The sequence below is a fragment of the Numenius arquata genome, chromosome 12 (assembly GCF_964106895.1).
Source record: "Numenius arquata chromosome 12, bNumArq3.hap1.1, whole genome shotgun sequence".
In the NCBI taxonomy this organism is placed as follows: domain Eukaryota; kingdom Metazoa; phylum Chordata; class Aves; order Charadriiformes; family Scolopacidae; genus Numenius; species Numenius arquata.
Window position 1 is genome coordinate 41,725,331 of NC_133587.1, and position 25,526 is coordinate 41,750,856.

The 25,526-nt window shown below is 41.5% G+C and overlaps 1 protein-coding gene across 1 annotated transcript in view; it reads left to right on the plus strand.

The window, feature by feature from the left end:
* LOC141470754 (vasoactive intestinal polypeptide receptor) overlaps window positions 1-25,526 on the plus strand; it is a 76,564-nt gene that overhangs the window by 20,463 nt on the left and 30,575 nt on the right. Inside the window, exons 2-5 of the mRNA XM_074156983.1 lie at window positions 1,052-1,159; window positions 15,750-15,853; window positions 20,938-21,038; window positions 22,972-23,104. Coding sequence (XP_074013084.1) covers window positions 1,052-1,159; window positions 15,750-15,853; window positions 20,938-21,038; window positions 22,972-23,104 — 446 coding nt within the window. The remainder of the gene's footprint in view (window positions 1-1,051; window positions 1,160-15,749; window positions 15,854-20,937; window positions 21,039-22,971; window positions 23,105-25,526) is intronic.

Consider the following 25,526-nt stretch of genomic DNA (forward strand, 5'->3'; position numbering starts at 1 on the left):
CAGCAATTGAAGTGCCTGTCTGTTGGAAATTTAAAGGGAAAAAAAATGTTTTCAAAATTCTAGTAAGAACTGCCATATATATAACATGTCAAGGCAAAAACACATCTGAATTTTTTTAATGCAAGTCTGCCAGCTCCTTTTGGCATAAGTGCTAATGTTACATTATTCAACAGTGCAGCATGTATGCGATATCTTTTGAGAAAGCAGAAATAAAAGGACAAAGTCATGTTATAACTCCATAGGAAGGACACGCCTGACGATTTTTTTTCTCTCAGGAAGTTTTTATGCTGTTCAAAACATCTTCAGAAGTGCTTAATTTTAACAAAATCCTAAGTTTTCTCCCTGAAGTTAGCTCCATTGGTTATACCTTCATTCGTAGCTTGGATAGCTAAGAGTATACCACCTTGCACCACCCTTCCGTAGAGAGCATTTCCTGGAAACAGCACTGCCCCTCCTCAGTCTCCAGGAGTGGTTTGTACCTTCTCCCTTTTTAAGGAGAAAAACTGCTTCTTGAGAAGGGATTTGGCTTCTGATCTCTTGATTGTCATCAGTGTCCCCTTCCTGCTGAGCACATCCCCTGCACGGTGATGTCATTTCAAGGGGAAGAAAAAGCTGGTGACAGAAGTTTGGGGGAAGCAGAGAAAGGAGGGCAATGTTTCAGCTCAGATCAGGTGTTTTAATGCAAGAGGGAGAGATAAGGGCAAGGAAGAGAGATATTTAATTAGGTATTTCTGACTTTTTCATCTCAAAAAGGGCATTGTTCTCTGTTAACTCTGATTTGCCTGGTTCTTGCACAGATCTGCTGTTCTTTCTGTGCTGACTTCTGGAAAATTACAGACACAACCAGTGCTGAATTTCAGGGACTGGGGAAGCTGAAAGCTAAATGTTTAAAGAAAATATTTCCGTGCCTTTCTTTCCAAAAGGTGCCTCCACCATGGTGGTAGGCTCCACATGCTTTTGCACAACTGCTGTGCTCTACCCTGGTTCCTCTCCTCTCTCCAGCGGATACCACTCATGTTTGTTCTACCATCTGTTTTTCTCTTCTCCCCAGGCTGCAGCAGGCAATGGGACAACATCACATGCTGGCCTGAAGCGGAGGTGGGAGAAGTTGTGGTACGGCCGTGCCCAAAGTACTTCAGATTCCTCACCACTTTTCTCGGTAAGCCAAACCAGACACCTCATCTCAGTGAAATGGTTTTGTGGCTTCACTGCATGTGGGGTTCCACATCACATCCCAGGGGAAGCTTCTTGGTATAATCAGAGGAAGATACAAGCCCTTTGCACAAGGTAAAGGAGGTTTCCAAGCTATACATGACTGTCCAAACCATTAGAGCATCCTCCCTATCCTTCTTGCAGCACCATGGGCTACGTTGGATCACAGGGAAGCAAAAGTGTCTGTTGGTGCAATCCAATAATATGGATGTTGTGCAGGGAAAATTGCATCAACCTGTGTAATAGTATGTTTGTTGTACAAAATGAACGGTTTAACACTGTAATTAATTAAGTCTCTGACATGAGATAACCAACCTGAAACTGTGTGCAATAAAGTAATGTTTTTCTGCTGAAATGATGAATTTGGCCACAGGCCAGGAAATTAACCTGGCAAATAACGGGCAGGGTAGGTTAATGGAGAAAGTAGCTTAACTCACTGTTTGGCATGTTCTGGGAAGCTTTAATTTAAAACTCAGGTCTCAAGGGCTGTGCAGCAACAGGACTTTCTGTCTTCTGGTAGTTCATAGTCATTGTTTACTATCTTTATTATAGTAGCCCTGCAGACCTTCACAGAGAAATAAGCTCTTTTGCACTGCAGATTATGCACCAAGCTGATAAGTCTCCACTTCTGCAGCCTTACAGTCCAAACACATCATAGATTATGAATGGAAGGTAGGATACAATATCATCCCTGTTTAACAGACCAGGACACTACACTGATTAACCAACACATGCTGATTACATGATTTGCCCAAGGCCCCACCAAAAGTCTTTGCAGACCCAGAAGGGAAATTCAAAATCCCCAAAGCCCTACTTATGTAGCAGCATAACCTCCCTGTTTCCAAAGCTTCCCAGTAGTTCATCGCTGCTGCATCAACACCCAGGGAAAGCAGGCAGAAGCTGCTGTAATATCACAGCTTGCAGGACGGGACCCCTGTGCATTGGTCCAGCCATGCGGAATAATTGCCTGCTGTTGATGCTTCGTGTCCTCTCCTCTCCTGAGTACAACATTCACTCACTTGGTTTTAGAGACCCAGAAGAGCTAGTTAAACAGGAAGAAAAAAACCAAACAACTCCCTAAGAAGATTTTCTCATACTTTATCCCACCAGAGCAGAGCAATGACAAAATTAAAATATATATATTATAGTCTGTATACAAATATGATCATATATTTATCTCGTCGTGAACTTAAGCTAGTGAAAGTGGGATGCCTTTAATTTTGCTCTAAGATAGACTTATGAGACTCAATGAAGTTGCCCACTCAGAGGCATATACTGCTCTCTTAGATGTCTTAGGACATCTCAGGTAGTCTCCAGGTTCCCCTACAGAAAGATGCAGTTCTCCTACAATGCACATGTTGTGGGATGTCTCAGGTACTTAAGGGTATCTCAGAAAACCTATGCTTAGGCAAGTGAATGGTTCCTATTCTGGAAGAAATCCAAACTCCACCAAGAACAATCAGGGCATCCCTTGTGCTCTCTGTGCACTTGTCTCAATGTACTATGGCAAGAAAGAGCCTCAGACACAAGGCAACCCATGACCCTTCCCTGCATAAGCGTGTTGTAGTGTGGCTGCTGGCATTTGTGGTGTTCTGTGAGCAGTGAGCCCAGAAAATGTCACCTAGCCTTGCAGCTGGCAACGTTAGCAGCCTTCCAGGGGGATTTCACATTGTTTCCTCTGGTTAAGTGTCATTTTCTTCATCTGACTGTCATCCAGGGTTTCCAGTCACTGGAGAGTTGGCTGGTTTGGTCAGTGGTGGCTAGGGCACGGGTTCAGCTCATCATAGATTAGTCGCTTAAAGAGATCAGATGAGCAGCACCATGAAAATATGCATTTCTCCTATTTTAGTATGGTAAAGCACAGAATGACTTTCTTTGTTGGAGAAAGTGGATTCAGCACTCTTAATTTCTGCCGTTTCTAATGCACATGTTTCTGTAGGAGACAGGTGTCTGGGATTCCACTAGCATTAACAGTAATCTAGACAGTGCAGTCAACAGATAACTACATGTAGGAACCTGAGCAGCTCTTTAGATACCATTTGTTGGATTGATAAATTTTCTCTTGAGTGTAGTAGAAGTGCAGACACTAAGCTCACAGGTAGACATCTGGACTGTAGACACTGAGGGTTCCATTCAGCTTCTTAAACAAACAACTGGTGCCATTTGAGACACCCTGGAGGTTCTGAGAAATCTATGAGGATGCCTCAACTGCTGCTAAGATACTTGTATTTATGGAACTGATTTCTAACCTGGAATGACATCCGTGTCAACTGATGTTAGAGTTTTCTGTATGTAAACCTATCTCTGAGCTTGTTTTACAGTCAGTGGTGAGAAACAGACTCTTCAGAGGTGCAGTTCAGCTGACTTTCAGACTTCAGTTTCAGGATGAGTTAAACAAAATCTATAAACCACATATTTCTCACCATTTACAATCAAATGGTTGTAGAATGGTTCTGGCAGATGTGAATGTCTTAAAATACAGGTGAATCCCACCTCTGCAGAGCATACGTGCTAACATCTCCTTCTATAAACAAAAAAAAAAAACCAAAAAACCTGATGCCATTTCCAAAGCAGAAACAACAGCTTTGATTTTCTTTGAGCTATGCACTTTGTACAATCATATACAAATGTGGAAAGCAGATACGGCCTTAAATAAAGGGAGGGTAAGATTGACTCTTGTTTCATAGGATCTGTTGCAAAATTAATGCCATTAAAGTTTGTGAAGCAGGTCTTCCTTTGTAGTAGTGAGTATCATTGAATAGCTTTCAAGGAAATCAATCATCTGCTTAATGTTTATATCCTACTCTTTGATCCCTTTGCAGGAACATGAAAGCTTATACCAAAGTTGTAAGCAAGAGAAAATCTTCTTTATACTTATAGCAGGAAAAGGATGAAATACTGGGAAGCAAAGAGTTAATGTGATTTTCCTGCCTAATGGAGAATATGCTCTTCAAATGACTAATATCCTATCTCATGGTAAATAAAGGATAAAATATCTCGTGGCATTTAGAAACCTTAAAATGCCTAGTATAGTCCTGATGTCATTTGACATTAAATTTTTATGCCATTCACAAATTCAGAAGATTTTCATTATTTCATGACATTTGTCAGTATCATATGAGGGAGATGGATGAAATTATTTTTGGCACCTTTTGTGCATTGCTTGCTATCCCTTGACCAGAGCATTCCAGAAGATGACATTTATAACAGGGTTTTGTTCCCCACAGTTTCTCCAAAAGCAAATTGTCCATCGTGCACAAGTCAAACAGTAAAAATTATCACTAACAGATTTTAAGCTTCGACTATGAAATTCCTATTTTCAAACCATCTAGAACAGAGCTGTCCGGATTCTGCAGGCAGGTAGTGCCACTTCCAGGGACACCCAGGCATTATGTCTTCCCTGTGTGGAGCTGAGATCCCCAACATACGCGTGTTTGCATAGTTCAACTCAGAATCCTTCAGTGTTGGTCAAGTGCATCGAAACAAATCCAGTATTTTTCTCACTGCAGCTTCAGCCATATCTGCATTCTCCTGCTCCACGAGTTCCTGATTTACCCCCATTCTCCAATACATAACGTTCTCATCCCCTTACTTGTTTTGTCTTCGTCATTTTTGCATCAAACACCAACTCTTTCCTGGTGTTAGAAATTCACTCATACACAGTGCTTGGTAGTGTTAGGGGAAACAGAACTTGTCTACATTGATGGGTCCCACACCATGAATTTATACTTGTGCTGCAATAGTGGAGGGTGCACAATCTCACAGGTGTAGCCAAACTGTGACAGTGCTGTCTGGAACAGGCATTGTCATCAGTTCATTTTTATGTGGGTAGGAAGCCATCAGAGAGCCTCGTTGGCGTTGCCAGCCAGCACTGGTTCATGCCCTGCCATCCTCCTATTGCATTTAGATATAACCTGCTGCAACAGATTGAAATTCTAAAACCATATCATGAGAAGACAATATAAATTCTCAGAGAACTATTGTGACATTTGTGCATAAAGAAATAAAAAGAGATAATGCAAGGAAGCAGTCAGGAACCAGATAACGGAAATTTGCCCAATATATCATAGATCACAGAAGATGAAAATACCACTCTGATTGACCACCTGAAGCATTTATTAAGTTTCCTCATGTCCTCTTGAATACTGGACATCATCATTCCTCATTCCTTGGGCAGGGTTAGTACTTGGAAGGCTCTTGAGATACACTGTGAGCCACTGGAGTAGCGTGGCTACTTCAAGGCTACTCTTGTTCCTCCAGAGTACAGGAGGGTAGGAGATGATTTTCCTCAGCCTACAGTGGTTTCCAAAAATACTGCCACTGCTTTTTAGTCTTGTGTAAATGACATGTAAATGACATGAGAGATGCATGTAAATGACAAAGAGAAACTGAAGCTGTGGAAGATAGATATTCTGGTAAATAAAAAGCCCATTATTCTAGAAGAGATGGGAAAACTGGCTTACTGACACTTGCTTCATTTATGAAAACAAAAGGTGAGAGTCCCCTTTGCAAGAGTGAAATCAAGGAAGGGAAAGAGCAGTTTAAGCCAAAATCCCACAAAAGTAGAATATGCAAACTGCCATGAATAGAGTCACAGTAGAAAGTGGAGGAAGGTTCCAGTGGGGATTTATGTAGGAAGTAAAGACTAACTCTGGAGATAGCTTTGATGAGCTTTTAAAGTGATTAGATGATGTTAAGGATCCAGGACATCTCCAGGGCTGCTTCTGCGTGTTTTTCTGATGCACCCACACCGTTTCATATGCAGTGAGCCAAAGATACAGAGAGGGAAAAAGACCGGACTGTGTCACTCACTGAGGGTGAGGGACTCAGTTCTGCACCTGTTCACTGAATATTCAGATACGATTTGTGCATTATGTGCTATAAAGGCAAGCTAAGACTGTAAGTATCGGTCTTAGGTGAATCCTCGGTTTTGTCAGCAAAATTATCTCCCCTCCTTTGAATGCCATTGCTAAGAATGCTGTCCATCTGGCTCAGGACATTTCCTGGCTTCAAGCTGCTGCTTGTTGTCCTGTGCAGCAATCCCAAATCCTACATGCTGAGAAGCAAATCCTCCAAGTCATATCTGGCTTTGGGTCTCCATAGAAGCAATGCTTTTACTGGCTACCTGGAGTCTTAGAATGAGCATGAAGATGTCTGTGCTTATTGTTGAGAGCTTTTAGGTGCACTCACAGTTTGTTAGGCTGGTGCTCATTTAGAAGGTTTCGTGCAGTTCTTCAGGCAAGAACTAGGGTGGGATGACAGTCACGTAACCAGACTGCCGTGGCTAACACCAGCTACAAAAGTTGGCAGTTGTATTGTGTGTCACTTCTAATGTACATGTTTGTGCAGAGCAACACTAAGTGTTTAAGTTTGCAATCTTTTCTCTTAAATAAGAATTTTGAAATGACACGGATATATATCAGCATTGGTTCCTGAAAACAGCAAGCTTTTCTTCTTCTACATGGAGATTGGGATCTAAGAGGTCTAAGCTGCATGAGAAAGATTATTTTTATTTATTTATTTGGTTTACATCCTCATCATTTTGAACTTGCACATTCATACATTTCTGTCAGATAGCTTTTTCAATTGAATTTAAAAGATATCTTTTTCTCTATAGTACGTTTCAATTCAACAAATATGAATCAAGAACTTTTTTGTCTTTTGTCTTTGTTGTCTTTTTTTCATTCTCTTTTTTGATATCATGCCCAAAGTTATTTTAACTACCATTTGATCCTATGTACATCTCAGTTATTATGATCACTTGTAAACAAAACATGGTTGGTATCATTCCTGGCGTCTGACTGATGGTCTTTTGGCAAACTTGGTACGATGGACAGCAAAGGTCTAATTCTGTCATCTCTTGGTTTTTTCCTGATCCATCAATAGAGAGCTTTGGAAATGACACCTTCTCTCCATACCTTCACTTTGGACGACATTGACTAATCCTTTGTAGCATTATCTGACTTCATTAGGACAGAGGCAATTGAGTCAACTTCATTGGATGTATGTCATTTACTGTTAATATACTGGTCCTAATGGTTCAGACTGAAGCCATACCCAGCAATTACTGCTGCCCAGCCCTTCCAGTTCTGGTACACACACACAACTCTACACAACTGCACAGAGCAAAGGGAAGACCTCTCTGTGAAATAACATAAGAACGAGCCCCTCTTTGAAGCAACTGGTTAAATAGGCTACTACAGGTAGCTCCACTGATGCTACCTGCAAGCTTGCAGAGTCCTCACGTGCTCTGTATAGAGCCCTCCAAACATACTTGAGGGGCTTTGAGCAACCTGCTCTAGTGGAGGTGTCCCTGCCCGTGGCAGGGGGGTTGGAACTCGATGATCTTTAAGGTCCCTTCCAACTCTAACCATTCTATGATTCTGTGAGTCCATGTTGGCTCAGAGTGAGTCTTGGGGCAGAGTGTATCCATGTCCTGGGACAGTTGAATGAAATTTGTAAGTAGGATGTGGATAGGGACTTCAGGGAGCTGGTGTTCTGCAGCCTATCTTTTTGATTAATTAAACATACAGATGACGTTCTTTCCACTGAACTGTGGGCACCTAACATTAAGCATCTAATCTAAAATCCTTGTCTAATTTCTCCCTCCAGCACTTTCAGGACATGGGTTATCCCATGACATTTCTGAGGAAGGGATGAGATCACCTTTGGATGTCTGATATGGCCTCTACAGGGAACCTGATAGTCTACTTTAGACTAGGCTCCCTACGTTTGCATGGAAAAAGATAGGTGAGACAAATCCCAACCTTTTGCTTATGCAAAGGAAAGCTATAATGAGTAGACAAAAACAACCAAAAATGCAGAATCACATTCATTCTGCATCTTCCAAAAATTATTCTCATTTATTTTAAAAACATCTTAATCTCTCTCAAGGCAGCATTCTTTTCTTCAATTTCTTTTCTCCTTTTTTCTATGTTGATTTTGAAACTGGAACAAAAAGAGAATAAAATTAGAAAAGGAATGAGCAGATGGCAGCAGATAAGCAGAAGACATTATCACTGCTATCAAGAACCCCAAAATGAACAAGACCTGCTATTTATTGACTACAATGCTCATTTAAAAGGAAACAAGCAGTTGAGCGCATCTGCTATGGAGGTTTGTTCACTGAGGGCCCTTGACCTGCTCTCATGCTCAGTGCAAATGTGCCTTTTTATCACAAAGGCAGAATTTCTAGGAAACCTTCTCATTTACGTGGAATTGTGCCAATTATTTGCCCAGCCCACCCTGAAGTCAGAGAAAAGGGGAGAGGTTGGCCAACGATTCTGCTCCCTGTGCCCATCAAGGCAGCCTCCAGCACTTGTTTGATGTTCATTTTTCTCATTTGTCTTGGACACCAGAAGGTCCAAGGCAGAAACCAGCACTAGTTTATCCCATTTCCACTGATCAGTGTTGATTTTACATTCTCATTTAAGAGTGAACCCTTCCTGTTAGCCAGCTCTGGGAATGTGCAGGGATATAATTGACTGAAGAAACAGGTGGCTTTCTGGATATATGGCTTGTTTACAGCTCAGTTTTTCTTTAGACTGTTGAGATTTGATTGTGGCTGAGGTGTCACGATATGTTTGCCCTGCTGTTCTGAAGATTGGTGCTGAGAGGTTTTCTAAGCAGTGTCTGAACCTCCCCACCGCACTGTGGGACAACCCAAGTCATGTATGTCCAGTGATAGCGGTGCACACTCTGTTGAGGTCCTTATATTGAAAGCCCACTGCCAGACCATGGCTTGTGGAGTTGCTCTATCCCCACCTACCCAGAAATGTGCATCTTTTTCTTGCAAATATTTCCTAGTATACTGTGATTGCAATATCAAAAACTCTATTGAGAAATTTGTCCTAGAGTTTGATAGCTCTGCTTTCAGTGTGAGAAAACAAACAGACTTTACAAAAGGTGCCTAATTAAGGGGAGCATGTGATGTTACGAAGGGAGGAATCATCTGTATTTATTAAGGATCGGGATCTTCACACTTAGAAATGTGATGTGCAGGAAGGGGAAAGGAAGAGAAGGGAAAATGGAGGATTTCCCAAAATCCAGGGTGCAGTAAACTTCAGGGGAGCAGAGACATGGCAGAAATAACTACAGGCCAAGTGATGTGAAAAAGAACAAATGAAGAAACTGAAGGCTCTGTCTGTCGTGTGATATGCTGACACCACGCCACAGGTTTTACTATATCATGAAATTATGACATACTGAAAATATGAAATAGCATGAAACACAAGGCAGAAATTGTACTGAATGAATAATCTTGTGAGGTCATGACTGAGGCAGATGAAGCAAGTTTGGAAACTATCTTGCCATGACTTACCCCACAAGTTTCTCCTAGATCTAACCACTTCAGCATCCAGTTTAGTGCAAACAATAGCTATCTGAAAGTCTCAGGTGTTTCCATGTAACAGTAGGATAGATCAATAATAAAAACGGAACTAGAGATGTTCCAGTGGGCTCAGCAGCATCTCAAGGAGAGTAAATGATAAGAACTGCTATTGCTTTAATAGCTTCTGCTTGAAAAAATCGATTTCTGACCATGGAATATGATGATAGAGAAGCAGGACAGATTGTTACTCAAAGACCTTCCCCTCTCCTTTAGAAGCTATTAGAGGGAAGAGCTAGAGAAGCACGAGGGAGACAATAACAAACACCCCTTAGAAATTACTGACCTTATATCTCTTTGTATGAATTCAGGCACCTGTAAAAAGCCAATAAGAGGTTTTCTTCTGCTAAGATCAAAGAGCTAAAACCTCACCTATGACACAAACTTTCAAATGTATTTCTGAGTCTGAAGTGTGCATTTGAAACAGATGAGAGGCAAAAAGAAATTAAGAAAGAGAAAAATCTCATGAGAGCTAGATATAGGCAACAAATTTCTTGGAATACAGTTATCTCTCTGCATTTATTCAGTTCACCCATTTAGTGTTTAACTCCTACCCAGATCAAACACCCTTTATAAAGAAAATGCTCTGGTTTTATCTTGGTTCCACTAACACTTCACTTCCCTTCCTCTATGCCATGAATAATTCATGTCATTCCTCAAGCAGACCCTTGACTGGTTGGTATAAAGCAATCTGCAAAGTTGTTTTGATTTACAGTCTCTTCCACGTCATTCCCAAATACTTTTATAAATCAGGAAATTTAATTAGAAGTTTTGCGTGTGTTTGTTCCTGTTCCAGAAGGTCTATCCCAATTAATAAATTGTGTGTGCAGTGTTCTGCTGTAGAAGAATGTCTGTCCATTTTCCCCAAGGACCAGCGATGAACATAAATATTCACTGCAGAGCAGAGTTAGACCCCTTGTACAGGGCTATGAGGATCCTGGAGGCAGAGGAAGAAGACTTGGAGTGATACCTCTGGAATGTTTGTGTGGGCAGTAGAGGGACCAAGTTCAAAGCCAGAAAATCTTACGGAAGGTGGAGCTGATGGTAGCAGGACGTTCATGTCCAAAGGAGAATAGGTCCACCATCATTGGAACAATGTATGAATAAAGGTATGGACAGACACTGGACAAGCAGAGTAGCTAGATTAATGCTCTTCTGTCTGGAAAAATGTGGATTGAAAGGGTGTAAGTCAGAGGTAAATATAATCATGAATGTTGTGGGGAAAGTAGGTGGGGATGATTGTTCCATTGTGTATGAGAGAAGGGGTTCTTAATGAAATTGTCCATCAGCAGGTCTAAAATGAGGATATGGGGGTACGTTTTCACACAACATATAGAGAAATGGTAGGGGTGATAGACCTGGAAGATACAAGCGAAAGCCAAAAGTATGAAAAGCTATCAGAATTATTAGAAAGAGGTAAGAAAAATAAAGGATATAGGAGTAAAATAAATTCAGTGGTTAAGTATGTGCAACACTGGCTCATATGTACCCTCCATTTGAGGGAGATGAGAAGATATTTCCACCATCACCAGGATATGCAAGATGCAATGCCATAAAGTCATTTAGCTGCTTAACCTGCTCTGCTTCCTAGGAAGCTACAACAGCTCTTCAACCTTCACCTAATTGGGGGGAGAAGGGGAGGAGGGAGGCAGGGATTAAAGACAAAAAAGTCCTCCTTGTCTCCTGATCAGTATCAGTACTGTCAATTCATTGTTATTTGTCAAACCAACTAAAAAAGATAAGAGTGGTGTGGGAGAAGAAAAGAGGAGAATGCTTCTTTCATATGAAATTGAATTGAAACAATTAGAAAATTCTGAATATCCAAAAACTGTATTAAAAAATGAATACTTGGACATTTCCATCATGAGTTTATAGGTTTTGGTTTGTTTGTGGGTTTTGTGTTGTGATTTTTTTTATTATATTTACTGGTTCTTTTAATGGTAAAAAGAAATGGGGGGGTGGGGTGGGGGGGTGTCTTAACCAAAAATTATCTTAGAATTTAGCCATTCCTACTTGGTTTTGTTGAGAGAGATTTCCTTCCCTCTGTCTTTTCTACCCAGAGCAGAGAGTTTCTGAATCACCCTGCAAGCAAGAAAAAACCGCTTGGGACAGTTGTGAGCCATGTACCAGATTTTGTGCAACTACTCGAGCTAATCAGAAAGAAAGATGGGAGCATTCAGCTAATTGCTTACAACTATCAATTCCATTTTCATAATAGGCATGCCATCAAACCATGCAGATTAGGAAATTAGAGAGGGCTTTGTGAACTCTAAAGAAGCATTTACTTAAACCGGGAGCAGCTGCTGGGACAGATGGCGAAGTCCTGTCCTACAGCAGACATGATACTGGAAAGATGCAAAAGCGTGCAGAGGAAATGCGGTCTCTCCTCCTGCTTTGTATGGATAATCATTAATCGCCATGGACACTGCAAGCAGATTTTCAAGGAATACAGGCAGAGGTAGTGCATGAGGAAAAGCCATGCTTGATTATACATACATATATTGGCCTCTTCTCCCAAGTAACAAGCGATAGGACAAGAGGAAACGGCCTCAAGTTGTGCCAGGGGAGGTTTAGGATGGATATTATGAAACATTTCTTCACCAAAAGGGTTACCAGACATTGGAACAGGCTTCCCAGGGAAGTGGTGGAGTCAACATCCCTGGGGGTATTTAAAAGACACGTAGATGTGGCGCTGAGGGATGTGGTTAGTGGTGGTTTTGGTAGTGGTATGTTAATGGTTGGACTCAATGATCTTAAAGGTCCCTTCCAACCTAGACGATTCTATGATTTTATGATTCTATATATTATATATACAGCGGTTTGCATTGACTTGGATGGCTCATCCTGTCTGCTTAACTTTGCAGTTGGGTAGCGTTTAGCGTGCTGCAGACCAGCTGGTGCTGAGCTCGGGAGAGCCCCTGCTGGTCTCGCTGGGGCTTGACCTGAAGCTACTAACACATTTGCACTTCTATGGTCAGTACATCTGCAAAGAGGCAGAGCTCATATTTCCGGCTGGACCAAGAAATGTGGGGATTTGATTAAATGATTATGACCTGTCATGCTACGCAGAACCTTTAAGACACCATTGCAGTAAAACTTACCAAAAACTGGTTATTCAGGCCTGCCGCTTCACACCTTGCCTTTCAGTAGTGTTTTATGCCTACACTGTCATAAACACTGATATAAAAGAGCCAAAGGTCTAGCCTCGTATTTAAACTTGTAATTCCCTTCTGTAAGCAGTGGCTTTTGTACCACAGCATACTTTTGGAAAGCTGACTGCTTAATTTCCCATCCTGGTTCTCCAACAGTAGCTACAGTTTCTTTAGCTTGACTAAGAATTACCTCTGAATATTATATTTGCCATCTCTAGAGAACTAACTTCTTTTTTTTTCTTTCATTTCTGCACTGTTATTTTGCTCCCTTTGTACATCCATCCCCTCCTACCTGGCAGGGAGCCTTATGAAAAGGTCATCACTTTGTTCCCTTTAAAACCTCATCTTTAAACTCCTTTGTCATGACATCTGCAAAGAGAGAAGACAGCAGTGAAAGATCTCTGGGGTGCTGAGATCCCTGTAATTGTCTCCCTGTGATGCTTTGCTCAGGACTCAGATACATAATCGAGTTACCGCACCTTAGCAATTATTGTGTGTCTGTCGAGACAGAACAGCTCCCAACATGCAGGATTTACACCTTTGGCAGCCGTAGAGAGATTTCACTTAATTTACACTACAGTGAAAACAGTTTAGCTTAGTTGCCTTACCTCCTCTTTGACACAGGCAGAGTCGCTGTGGATGAGCTGGAGACCGGTATATCGCTGCAGCATCAGTGGCAGCATCTCATAAACGATATCCCATCCTCCTTGTACTTTTTGCACCCCCCAGGCATCTAGTAAAGAACATGACCGTTATTAGAAAGGTTTGTTCACCATGTGTGTGAAATTGCGCATCACAAAGTGACATGAGCAGCAAAGGGTGGTAGAAAAACCTCTCCGGGAAGTGAGTTTCCCTAAAATCAGGGATTTTTTTAATTATTCTTTTTTTAAATCTCAGTGATGCTGCATCATTGTGTTTCCCTCTACCTGAGTTTCCACATCTGTTAAAGCATTCACGCTACTTGAAAAGTATTCTTGAGAGCAGTGAGGAGAGGAATTACAAAAAAAAAAATCAAACAACAGCAGGGAAGTGCACTTAAAAAGATTAAATAAGAGAAATATGAGGAAACTAAGCTGAAACAAGCAGCCCTTATTCACTGAGAAGAAGCAAAGAATCAAAACCACTGTGAAAGCTAAAGGCGTCCCCAAACAGAGGGGAGGAGTCTCGAGCAGGAAGAGGAAGCAGAAAAGTGCAGATAATGGGATCCATTGTAATGAAGAAGAAATAACAGAAATTACATAACACCTCAAAAAAAAAAAAAAAAAACAAATTCTGAACAGTCATGTCCTTGATTTGTTTGCACAAGATCTCTTATGATCCTGATATGAACCCTGGTAAAGAGAAATGCAAGCAACGAAAAAAGAAAAAGCCTGGGGAACAGGAACCCACCGAACTGTGCTAAACTTAATTACTTTTGGAGCAGCCGTTAAAATGAAGAAAAGCTCCAGAAGTTTAGATCTGTTGTAAAGACAAATGACAGGGGCAAGTTTTAGTGTCAAAACCTACCTGTCACAGGAATTCGGGAAGTGAATTAATCCAGAGGACGGGCTGCTGATGATTTCAGTACAAGACATGTCTATGGCTAGAAAGATGTTCGGATGACTCAATTGTCAGACATTCCTGGAGGTGATGCGTGAATATTTTCATGTTTCGTAGCTGCATAATTGATTTGCTCCTGTTTGCAGAAGTTTTATTGTTCCTGTGTGCAAAGATGCCCATTGTTGGAAATGTTTGCAAAGCTCTTGGGTTTCACTGATGTGATTCTTAATCTAAGAAGTGAGTTTTGACTACTGTTTGTTCGTTCTGGTCTATTGTAGCAGTTTTCCAGTAGGAGATGACAGGTGGTTTTGTGTGACAAATGGCACCAAAGGAATGCCACAGTGATGTGATTTGCATGAGATGGACAGGGTAGGAACTGGTGAGGGGTCAGAGCAGGTGCTGGGGGAATTTGCAATGTAGTGTTGGATGTATTGCTTCTTTATTTTTTCTGTCTGAAAAACATCTATCTGGGCCTTTTAGACTAGGAACCGTTTAGGGTAAGGCCTGTCCTGCTCAGATTGTTGGTCTCCTTCTTTTGCTTGATTAATGCCTGTACAGCCCCCAGCCAATGTGTGGGTTTGGGGTCCAGGAGGCAGAGATGTCTTACAAAGTGAGAAATGCTTTGTGCTGGACAACCCCTTACAATCCCAGATGGGCCAGGAAGTGCAGAGTACCAGAGAGGGATGTGAACTTCATAGCTTTGTCAGTTTTCGCTGACGGAGAGAGACATCCTTATGTTAATTAAGGCTCTTGTTAGCTGGTTGGAGGCCCTAGGTACTCAATTTGCTTAAGAGTCCAGGAAATCTTCCTGCCTTTGAGTATACATGTTAAAACAGGCAACGCAGGTTGTCAATATCTGGTTTTTCTCCCCTCATAGCCAAATTTTGAAGTGCTTTGTTCTCAAACAAGAGTGCAGTTGATTTCCCAGGAATCACATTTGATCAGGGCTCATCTTGCAGTCAAGGTCTGGGTTTTGAGGGCTGCATTCGGTTCCCAGACCTCTGACCTTACCTGCATAATGTGAAATGAGCACTTTACCTAGCCCTGTCTTGGCTTCTTGTGAGCAAAGTGGAAGATGTAAATACTTCACCACTCTGTTTAGATGAAAAATTTTCCAGGAACAAAGGCAATATGACAACAACGGTCTCAAACAACATTGGTGCAGTGCCAGCAACCAAAGGTCTGGGTACAACTGGCATTATAGTACCATTAGAAGAGATGTTTTGTGGGCACCTCAGTATTAAAATGTACTTGGTTTTGTGGTCTGAACTTTACAACCCAGTGGGTCCCTGCCATTTATGTGTTCTGTGTAATATGAACACTTGGTAGCAGAGAAGTATGAGAATTTTGCTCTAATTGTTACCAGAAATGTGCTCCGGCATTTGAATCAAAAAAGGCAGACACTTGTTTAACAGCAAGCTGAACGTTTCTTTTTAAATCATCTTTCTCTTTTCTTCCAGGGAATGTGACCAGGAATTGTACGAGTCAGGGCTGGACGGATGTGTACCCTGCACCTTATGCTGTAGCTTGTGGATATGATTCCAACAGCACTCCAGGGGAAGAGGTTTGTACACCTGTATGGGTAGAGATCAAGATTTATCAGGGATTGATATCAGAATCACATGATCTTCCCATGCCAATTTTTTTTTTTCATTCCTACTCTGGTTCCTCAAGAAGGAAGGGTCCTCCTGAGGATCCATTGAAGCAGAGATCAAATGTGTCATCAAAGAGACATTTTTCCCTTTAATTTCCAGGGGAGTGGCAGGAAATCAGCACCTGAGAAGATCAGGCCAGTGCCTCTGTGGTGCCCACGCTTCAGGTGCTTGATTTTCCATGTTCAACTTCGAAACAAGCCCTCCACGTTTATATTTATCCTTAAGTAGATATGCTGATTCCAGTATTTGTAGGCCAACACAAGCATCAAAAGATCAAAAGGGATAAAAGGATATAACTCACTTGCATCAGTGCTGCTCTGATCTCATCCAGCTAAAGATCTAGAAAACTGTAGGGAACACACAAATTTTCATGCAGTGTTACTGAATTCAGTAAGGAAATCTGCAAGCCCTCTGTGATACTGCCTGTATGTAAATTAGTAATCACTGACCTAGGTATAATTAGCTATACCGAGTATTGTCATTACACAAGAAGGAGTCGGTTATTGGTTTTCTACAGGCTGAGTCATGAAGGGTAAAGTTGAAAGAGGATAACAAATGTTTTTAGAAGCACGATTCACCTCAGCTAACTAAAAGTGCAACATCTAATCTAAACTAATCACTTATACCTGTCCCACGGCCTACAAGAAAAAGCTTATGCTAGAAAAGAATTATATTTCACTGCAACCATCTGTTTATATTAAACCTACGCCCATGCTTTTTTTCTGTTGTATGACATATGTCAGTGTTCGTGAATGTTGGACATAGGAGTCTCAATAATGAATGAATATTTACAGTGAGAGGTCTTTGAGTGTGGTCACACATTACCAAGGCACTCACAGAGTTAATGGAGAATCTGAAGAGAACTGAGCCAGTTTTAATAGTGGAAGAAACCAGAAAATAGCAAAGGGAAAGTTGCACAAAGAATGTCAGGGCTCTACTGAAGTGAGCCTTAGTTTGCCCTCAGGTCAGCCACCACTTCACAACCTCAAGTGTCCTGTTTCTCAGATCGAGCTGTGTGGCACCAGTTGCGCATTGCAAAAGCCATTGTTATGGGAATGCTCTGGGAAGGTCCTTCATCAAGAGCTCTGGTTCATGTTCCAGCTGCCAAGGGGATTTGGGAATTCCTGGGACATGCTTTGGCGACCCAATGGATTGCAGCGTTGCCAGAGTGCTGCGTTACCAAGAGAGCACGTATTGTGTTCTTTTAATTCTTTCTTAATTATTTTCTCTCTATTTCCGCAGTTTTGTCATGCTGTTTAAGTCTAATTTGTGTGAAAGGTGGCTGAGGGGGGTGAACATGCAGTACTAGCCTGTGAAGAAGAATGGATTTTTGTTGTTGTTGAGCTGGCTGTCAATTTGGGGAGGAAGAAGTAAAGGGAATAGAAAAAAAGAACAGCAGGCTGTATGGGACATGAGGTCCAGAACAGACTGATAACCTTCCATGCTTAAAACACTTCATGCACTTTTAACACCTACTGGTCTCAAGTCAGAAACACAAAAAATATGGAAAGTAACTAAGGGCTGTGTGTAAGATTTTAGTTGTGAATTCTGGCAGTCCCTAAGAAGCAGATTATGTGCAAAGTAGTGTACTTATGATCTTTGCAGTGATGATTCCTTCTCCAACCTGACCATTAAAAACCATGTATTAGCAAATGGGGGGCAGGGAGGTTTTTTTGTTGTCCCGTTTTCAGGTGTGATGCACAGATTCTTCCTTGAGTGCCTCCATCAGAGGCCTTATGTGTCTCTGTCAGAGAGGGGCCACCCTAGGTGTCCCCATAGGTTCTATCTGAACATGGTGAAGAAAATAGACACCTCCAGAGGTCAATTCACCTCACATTTCTCTCTAAAGAGACTTCTGTGCTTTACTCTAGAGGCAGCCCAGAGGACTTTAGGCTTGGTGACATGAACCCAAAACATGAAAGACTTGATAGCACTATTTCTGTTCTTTTTCTCTTACAAACAGATTTTACATTCTAATCTCAGTTACCAAGGGGCAAATGCAGAAGTTGCTGAACCAAAACCAAGGAAGCTAATTCTCAGTTAATCTCAGTTTAGCATCTACCTTAACTAATTGTTTTTATCCTGCTCCTGTGAAATTAAGCAGAAACTTTTAGAAGTTAGAGAGAAAATTATGAAATTTAGTATTCATTCTGTAAATCAGTCTAGGTCTACAGCTAGAACCCAGGCATCCTGGCATGCATTTTCTTCATTTCTCTAAATCCCTGTTTTTTCTAATAAGAATATTTTAGTAAACCAAGCACTGAGTGAAATTCCAATTTCATTGATGATCTTGGGTCAAATTCTCTGCTTTGATGTCTGTAAAATAGGAAGTGGTTATCATTAGCAAGTGCAAATGAAGAGTGGGAAGTCATTATGTGCTGCTTCCAGAACAGAGATGTCCCCAGATGCTACATTAAAGCTGAGTGCAGACCCATCTCTCTGTACATAAGAAGGACTGGTCATCGTAAAATATAAGGGCAGGGAATTGCTTGTTGAATAACACCAAGATCTTTCTGTGAATAACTTACTCCTGTGAAAAACTCTAAGAAGAAAAAGGCCTATACCTGTATTCACACTGGAGAGTTTCCATCCATCACCCCACTACTGACATCTCCTATGATAGCTCTTAATTTCCTTTTGTCCATTTCTCTGGTCTCCTAAATAGAATGTGGAACATCCTCTTGCTCAAACTCAGCCCCCTACCACAACCTCCTCCTTTCTGCTGGCTGGTCTTTCTTAGAACACTTCTGCTCTGGTGCCTTCAAGAAGGAAACTAGATAATGAGAGAAGGACAAAATCAACATGAGGGAACTTTTCCAAACTGCTTTTGTTGGAAAAGTCTCAGCTGCCTTTGGGAGTCCAAATTCAAACAAGACTGGAAACAAGACTACATTTAGTTGCCTTTGGGTGGAATCTGCAAGACAGTGGGGTAAATAGGTGGAACCTCCGCTGCAATAAAAGTCGCTCCATGCGGTGCAGACAAGCAAGGCTGAGGTGTGACCATACCATACTGGGTGACTTCATCACCACAGCAGCCTCCTGGCATCATATGGGCAAGACCACATAGATAGATTGACCTGAAATCCTTGCTATGAATTATGTATTCAGAGTTGCTGACCCCAAGCAATGTGGATTCGTTGAATGGGGCTGTAAAGACACCGTGCTTTTAGCCATCTCTGAGATCTGTGGTCTAAGAAGCAATATAGATATGACCAACGTAACCTTTGCACTCTCTGAAAGTTGTCTTAACACCCCTCCAAGCTGGCTTGTGCAAATGCTAGAGGATTACTACTCATCTCAGCCTCACTGGTTCTGTAAAGTACCTAGTACTTGTCAAGGTCTATGAAAATAGCATATAAAAATGTCAACCCTCACTGTTATTAAAGAATGTTTTCCCAAACAAGGTTGGATTTAGATTTTCTGTTTAAACTGCTCTTTGTGGGTTTGTTTTGCTTTTTTTATGGAAAATGGTGGCAAGGAGGGCAGAGGAGGGTCAGTCAAGGGCTGGAAAAATAAGATTTTTCACAAACTGAGATTCTCACAAAAACGTGTATTTTTCAGTGATAAAACAAATGCCCAAATACCAACTGATCTTTTGTCCTTTTTTTAAGCTGAAAATCAAAATATATTGATTTAGAGTGCTGCTGGAGAGCCTTAGGAGAGCTAGAGTTTTGTTGCCTTACTTCCCCATTTTATTTAGACCAGGATTCCCTGCTGGATTTAAGTCCCGTGGTGCCCCATGCTCAGAGATTCCCTCTGTGTGCTGTCGAAGAGAAAAGCCACGAAATAATTTTCAACTTAACATCTATTTCTGAATTAACACATCTGTGATTCCAGTGAGAACATTTTAAGTTTTTACTTGCTGAAACACAATATCTAGCTTCCACAAAATCAACCCAATTTCCAGAGCAGTTCTGTCCTCAAATTTCCTTAATAAGATGAAGCTCATCATACTCACCACCTCACAGCCGATGTGTCAGTGCGCTGTTTAACTGAACATTAGTCATTCTTGTTCCACAAGATTATAACCATGTAGCTGTCTCTGCAAGTGTCAAATCAGACTCCTTCCTGCATGAACTTATCACTTGTGTAACTGTAACCTGGTTTTGGAGTGATCCAAGCTCTACTGCAACCGGACACATTCTTGTTATTCACTCCAGTGGTATTTGAGTCATGTACTCTACTGAATGTGATTTTTAGGGGTGAAGGAGTTGGAGATCTTTTAAGAGAATCATAGAATCAATAGAATCATAGAATAGCTTGAGTTGGAAGGAACCTTAAAGATCATCTAGTTCCAACTGCCCTGCCATGGGCAGGAACACCTTCCACTAGACTAGGTTGCTCAAAGCCCTGTCCAACCTGAACACCTGGGATGGGGCATCCCCAGCTTCCATTGGTAATGCGCTCCCATGCCTCACCACCCTCAAGGTAAAGAAATCCTTCCTAATATCTAATCCAAATCTACCATTTTTCAATTTAAAACCATTACCCCTCATCCTGTTACTACACTCCCTGATGAAGAGTCCCTCCCCATCTCTCCTGTAGCCCCCTTTAGGTACTGGAAGGCTGCTATAAGATCTCCTCGAAGCCTTCTCTTCTCCAGGATTAACAACCCCAACTACCTCAGCCTGTCCTCATAGCAGAGGCTTTTTATGCCTGTGATCATCTTTATGGCCTCCTCTGGACCCACTCCAACAAGTCCATGTCCTTCTTATACTGGGGGCTCCAGAGCTGGATGCAGTACTCCAGGTGGTGTCTCACCAGAGCAGAGTAGCGTAGAATCACCTCCCTTGGCCTGCTGGCCAGGCTTCTTTTGATGTGTGGATGGAGTAGGATGATTTCCTTGATGATGTTTTTTTTTGATGCATGTAATGGAGTAGGATGATTTCCTTGTCTCACCAAGAAAGTCAGTAAAAGCTCAGTCATGGTGTTTTAAGGAATGCACATTTGCAGCTCTTTGACAGACTTGTTTTGTTTCTTTCCTTCACATTAGCAAACAGCGTTCTATGGCACAGTCAAGACCGGCTACACCATTGGACATACCTTGTCACTCATTGCTCTCACGGCTGCTATGATCATTTTATGCCTTTTCAGGTAAGACCATATAAGGAAAAAAGGTATAGGTAGGGAGATGACTCAAAGGACGGAGTGGTTGTTTAAGTTATAGGCTATGAGTGTTACAGATGTATGCAAAAGACTTCTGTCAGGTCTCAACTGGACAGGGGAGGAAAGTTCCTCCATATTTCGGTATCACTGTTTTCTGGCATGTGATTTGTGGCTTTGTGTGAGAGTTATAACCCCAATCCAGTTACTGAAGTGGGATTCATCTCATTAAATGTAGGTTGTTAACTGATGGATCTCTGTATTAGAGGCCATTATCCCATAATGTTATTACAGTCCACAGCAACCTTATCAGTATGGTATGTATAGATACTATGGAATGATGCATTTCCCTTAAAGTAGGTATTAAAAATTGGGCAGGTGAATCACACCCCAAAACTTCCTCCCAAAATCTGTTTCAGAAGAGCTTACTGCTATAGCTCTGTGGCAAGATGTAGACACCCAGAGCCATTTTAGACATGCTGGAGCCTCTGAGATGTGCACCCAGGTAGCAGATACAATGAAGGACCTTCAGGAGACCCATGCCCTCGTGGATTGATGGGCAGATAGATACTCTATAGCATATCAAATGGCATTAGATGCCTAGATTGCAGCAAATTAATTAATCCTCAGTCTCTATTGTTTATAATAAATTCAGGCAACTAAATTTGGGTGACTCCAGTGAAGAAGTCTGCATATAAGGTAATCTGTTGTAAAGTTGTTTATGTGTAGGGAGAAGAGCAAAAAGCAGACCTGTATGAGATGGAAGAACCTTCTAGATGTGACTCCCTCTCCTCATGCCACTCTCCAGTAACTTCCCTGAAATGCGTTATATGGTTGTCCAATTTATGACGGTCTGGTCTGAACATCACCCACAAAGAAAGCTGTAGGAAACGGCATATGTTCTAGGGTAATTCTCACACTTATACCAAGACCAACCTCACCCTTCAAGGCCTTTGCACTTCTCAGTGCACACTCTCTCTCCACTCCTTTCACAAGGGAAGAGTGAATCAGACACCCATGTAAATTATCTCATCCCCAGAAGGTACAAGATGCCAGCCAAGCTGGTGAAACTGCCAGGGTTCACGCTCCTCATTTGTGGGAAACAGCGGAATTTGATTTGCCTTCACCTGCAAGTAGAGAGGACTCAGCTCGGTCACACTATCTTGCCATCGTCAGAGATTAAGCGCATAAACTCTGCCAATGCACAGTCACTCATTAAGAGGTGGTAATTTGATGATGTTGCTGAGTGAGGCTTGTTGTGGTTCTCATGACTGTACAAAGTACCCATTTCCAGAGTATTAGGCCTTTCACTTTAGCTGATGTGAAGTCTCACTTGAAAAAAAAGACCTACTTGATCAAAATTCACCTTCAAAATATTAGAGGGCAAAGAACAGAAAAACCCGGTGGTGTTCTCAATATCATAATTAACTAGTCATTTTTAAGTGAGAATATAGGTTGTATTGCTCCAAAAAGTCTGTAATATGTGTTAATTTTGGCAGCAGCTGCTAAGAATTTCTTTCTCTTCCTGAAGAAATATTTCACTTTGAAAAGAATTATTGCAGTACAAACATTCTGCAGAAAAGAGACCTTTATTGTGAGCACAGTTTTCTCAGTCAGAAGCATTATCTTTTCCAGTGGAGAGCAGTGTGATGGACCTGTTTTCTGTCATTCTGTATTTTGACACTTTTTTCTGAGAATTGGAAACACAGCAACATTATTGCAGATGTATGGACTGCCCCATCTTTGGTGGCTTTAAAAAGGCTTAAGTGGATTTGCAGTGATTTACATCAGAACATAGTCCGTCTCAAGGTTTCTAATGTTTAATTGTAAGTCTGTATCCTGGCAGAAGAAACATGTAAATAGATAAATAATGCTTTTGAGAAGCCTTGCTATTCAGAAATGTTATTTCATCTCTTTCCAACAGAAAACTACACTGTACTCGAAATTATATTCATATGCATCTCTTCATGTCCTTCATAATGAGAGCCATCGCAGTCTTCATAAAAGATGTCATCCTATTTGAAAGCGGAGAATCTGAACACTGCTTTGTGAGTTCAGTAAGTAGCCATCCGCATTGAAGTTTCCACCTTATTCTGTTGCCCCTCTTAATGCACCAAAAATTACCTTGAAAGTGCATGTGAGACAGTACTTTGGGAAGATTTCATTTTTTTTTTCCTCATTTGAAAGAAACAAGAACATGGTTGCAGTTTAATTTGTATTCAAAAGACATAAAGTAAACTAGCAGGGTTAAAAGTTTATAGGCGTATAGTCCCTTGTGAGGGCCTCTACAAGATTTTGAGGCTCTTGACAATCCTGTCTCCATCTCCCAGTCCTGTGCTAATTTCTTGGTTATCCTGGTTGAAGGAGACTTGCAGTCCTGTATTTAGAGATTCAATTAAACCTTTTCCGTCATGAAGGTGGGAGTCAGATCCAGATTCAGACAACTTTAGGTATAGTACGTATACATGAGCTACAGGTATAAAGTCCAACCAGAGTAAGTCAAGCTCTAATTAATATACTCACTGGAGACTGGAGAGCTTTTCACCTTGCTTTGAAGAAAGTGCCTGCATTTGGATGGCTCTCTGATCTCCACTGATTATAACGATCAGATCTCTGCAGGACTCTTGGCAGGAAATCCATGTGTAGACATCATTGTCTATTTTTCATCTGGATCTGTACCCCACGCTAAGCTGTCTGCAACTGTGAGATTTCCCCACTAGGATGACAAATGAAGGGAATAAAGGAGTTGGGATATTTTTTTCACTTTCAAACTCAGTGTTATCATCTAGAGCAAACATTAAGGAGGGAGAAGAGCTGTTTATCTAAAGGCCATATTGACGTAAGAAGACACTAGTCATGAATAAATTTAGGCAGGAAATTGAAATCACCAAAATAAAGTGATGTAATCAGAAGTCATCCAAAAAAAAGAAAAGGAACCCTCCAAAATAAATTCATAACATTAGATGAGCTGCTTACTGGTAATAGCAGGGGACTGGGCACAGTACTCCATTAGATCCCTTCTGGATCTGGGGCTTTTTATGTCATGCAGCACCAGAAAAAAGATTCTCCTTTCTCTTCCATCCACCCAACTTCTTCCTTGCCTTCTGAGTTTTCTGAATCCTTACCCTGAGCCCTGTCACTGCTATTATAATGACCTTTCTCCTTGAGCACCTCCCAGTTGATACCAAAGAGCAACCTGCTCCCATCTTTTCCCTGAGGACTGTCTGCAGCACAGTGCATTCCCATTGCACTGACCCTCTGTGGGTTTTTTTCCCCTCTATAGCTCACTGGGATCGGTATTCTTTAGCAATGGGGTTTTATTGTGAAGGTCCATGAATGGTTAGAATGACATATAAATTGGGATAAAGAATTGCCTGGTGTCTGCTGCCGCAGATAACTGCCAGTGTTAATTGGCAGAGGAGCCAAGAACCCAATGAGCCATGAAGTTTGAACTAACCTCTCACCCCTGCGGGAGTTTGCACTGGGATGTGACTGAGGCACGACTGCAGAAAGCTGTGTGAGAAGTGTTCGCTTCAGCCGTCCATCCAGAAACACTTCTGAGTATAAATGCAGGACTTTGTCCTGCAGAATCCGCAGCTCCAGGAAGCCAGTCTGCTTTCAGGCAGACCCATGGCTACCACCATTGTGTGTGTTTCTCCCCATCAGAGGATTTTCATGTGAAATGTCAGCTCAGGGAGAATAGCTGGATGATACACAAGGCTTATAAAAGTATGTGGAACAAATCAGTCTCTGCCACGCTAGGCTGAGCAAACACCTGGCAAAATCTGCACCCATTTTGACCCAACATTTTGGACAACATTTTAGGTCATAGGGAAAAAATACCTACATGAAATCCAGTCAAAATGGCTCTCCTAGTAGTCATCTGTTTGCAGAAATAGTTATAAAATCTATTGTGTTTGTGTGGGTTTGGTTTGGTTAGGCTGGCTGGAGTTAGGTTAAATAATTGGTCTGTTTGTGCTTTGAACTTGCAGGATACAGTTTTGACTTGGGAGACCTGGGTACTAGTTCCTACACCCAGGGCCTAATACACAATTTACTGAAGGTTTTGTGCATAATAGCTAGATATGGCCTTGAGCTCATTCAGTCTGAGGAGAGACTTGAACAAACAGTTCAATTTACTGAATGCTCTCACTACTGTGCTGTTTTAGAAGAGGGAAAAACCACAGCAATAACAGGAAAAACCACAGCAATAACAGTGTCTTATAAGAGAAAGTTCTGCACTTAGTTCCTTGAAGGAAAAAGGGATAAAGGCATCCCCCTTCCAGAACAGATTCAGGGCTATAAAATCCAAATGAACAGAGACCTCTCCCAGAATTTCTGATGAAGGAACCAGATTCCTGAATTTGCCATTACCTGTTGCAGTAAGAAGACTTAAAATTATGTTTTATGCACCAACCACACAAAAATATTTTAAGGTCTCCACCAACAAATGTGTCAATGCTCCAATCAGGTAGGAAC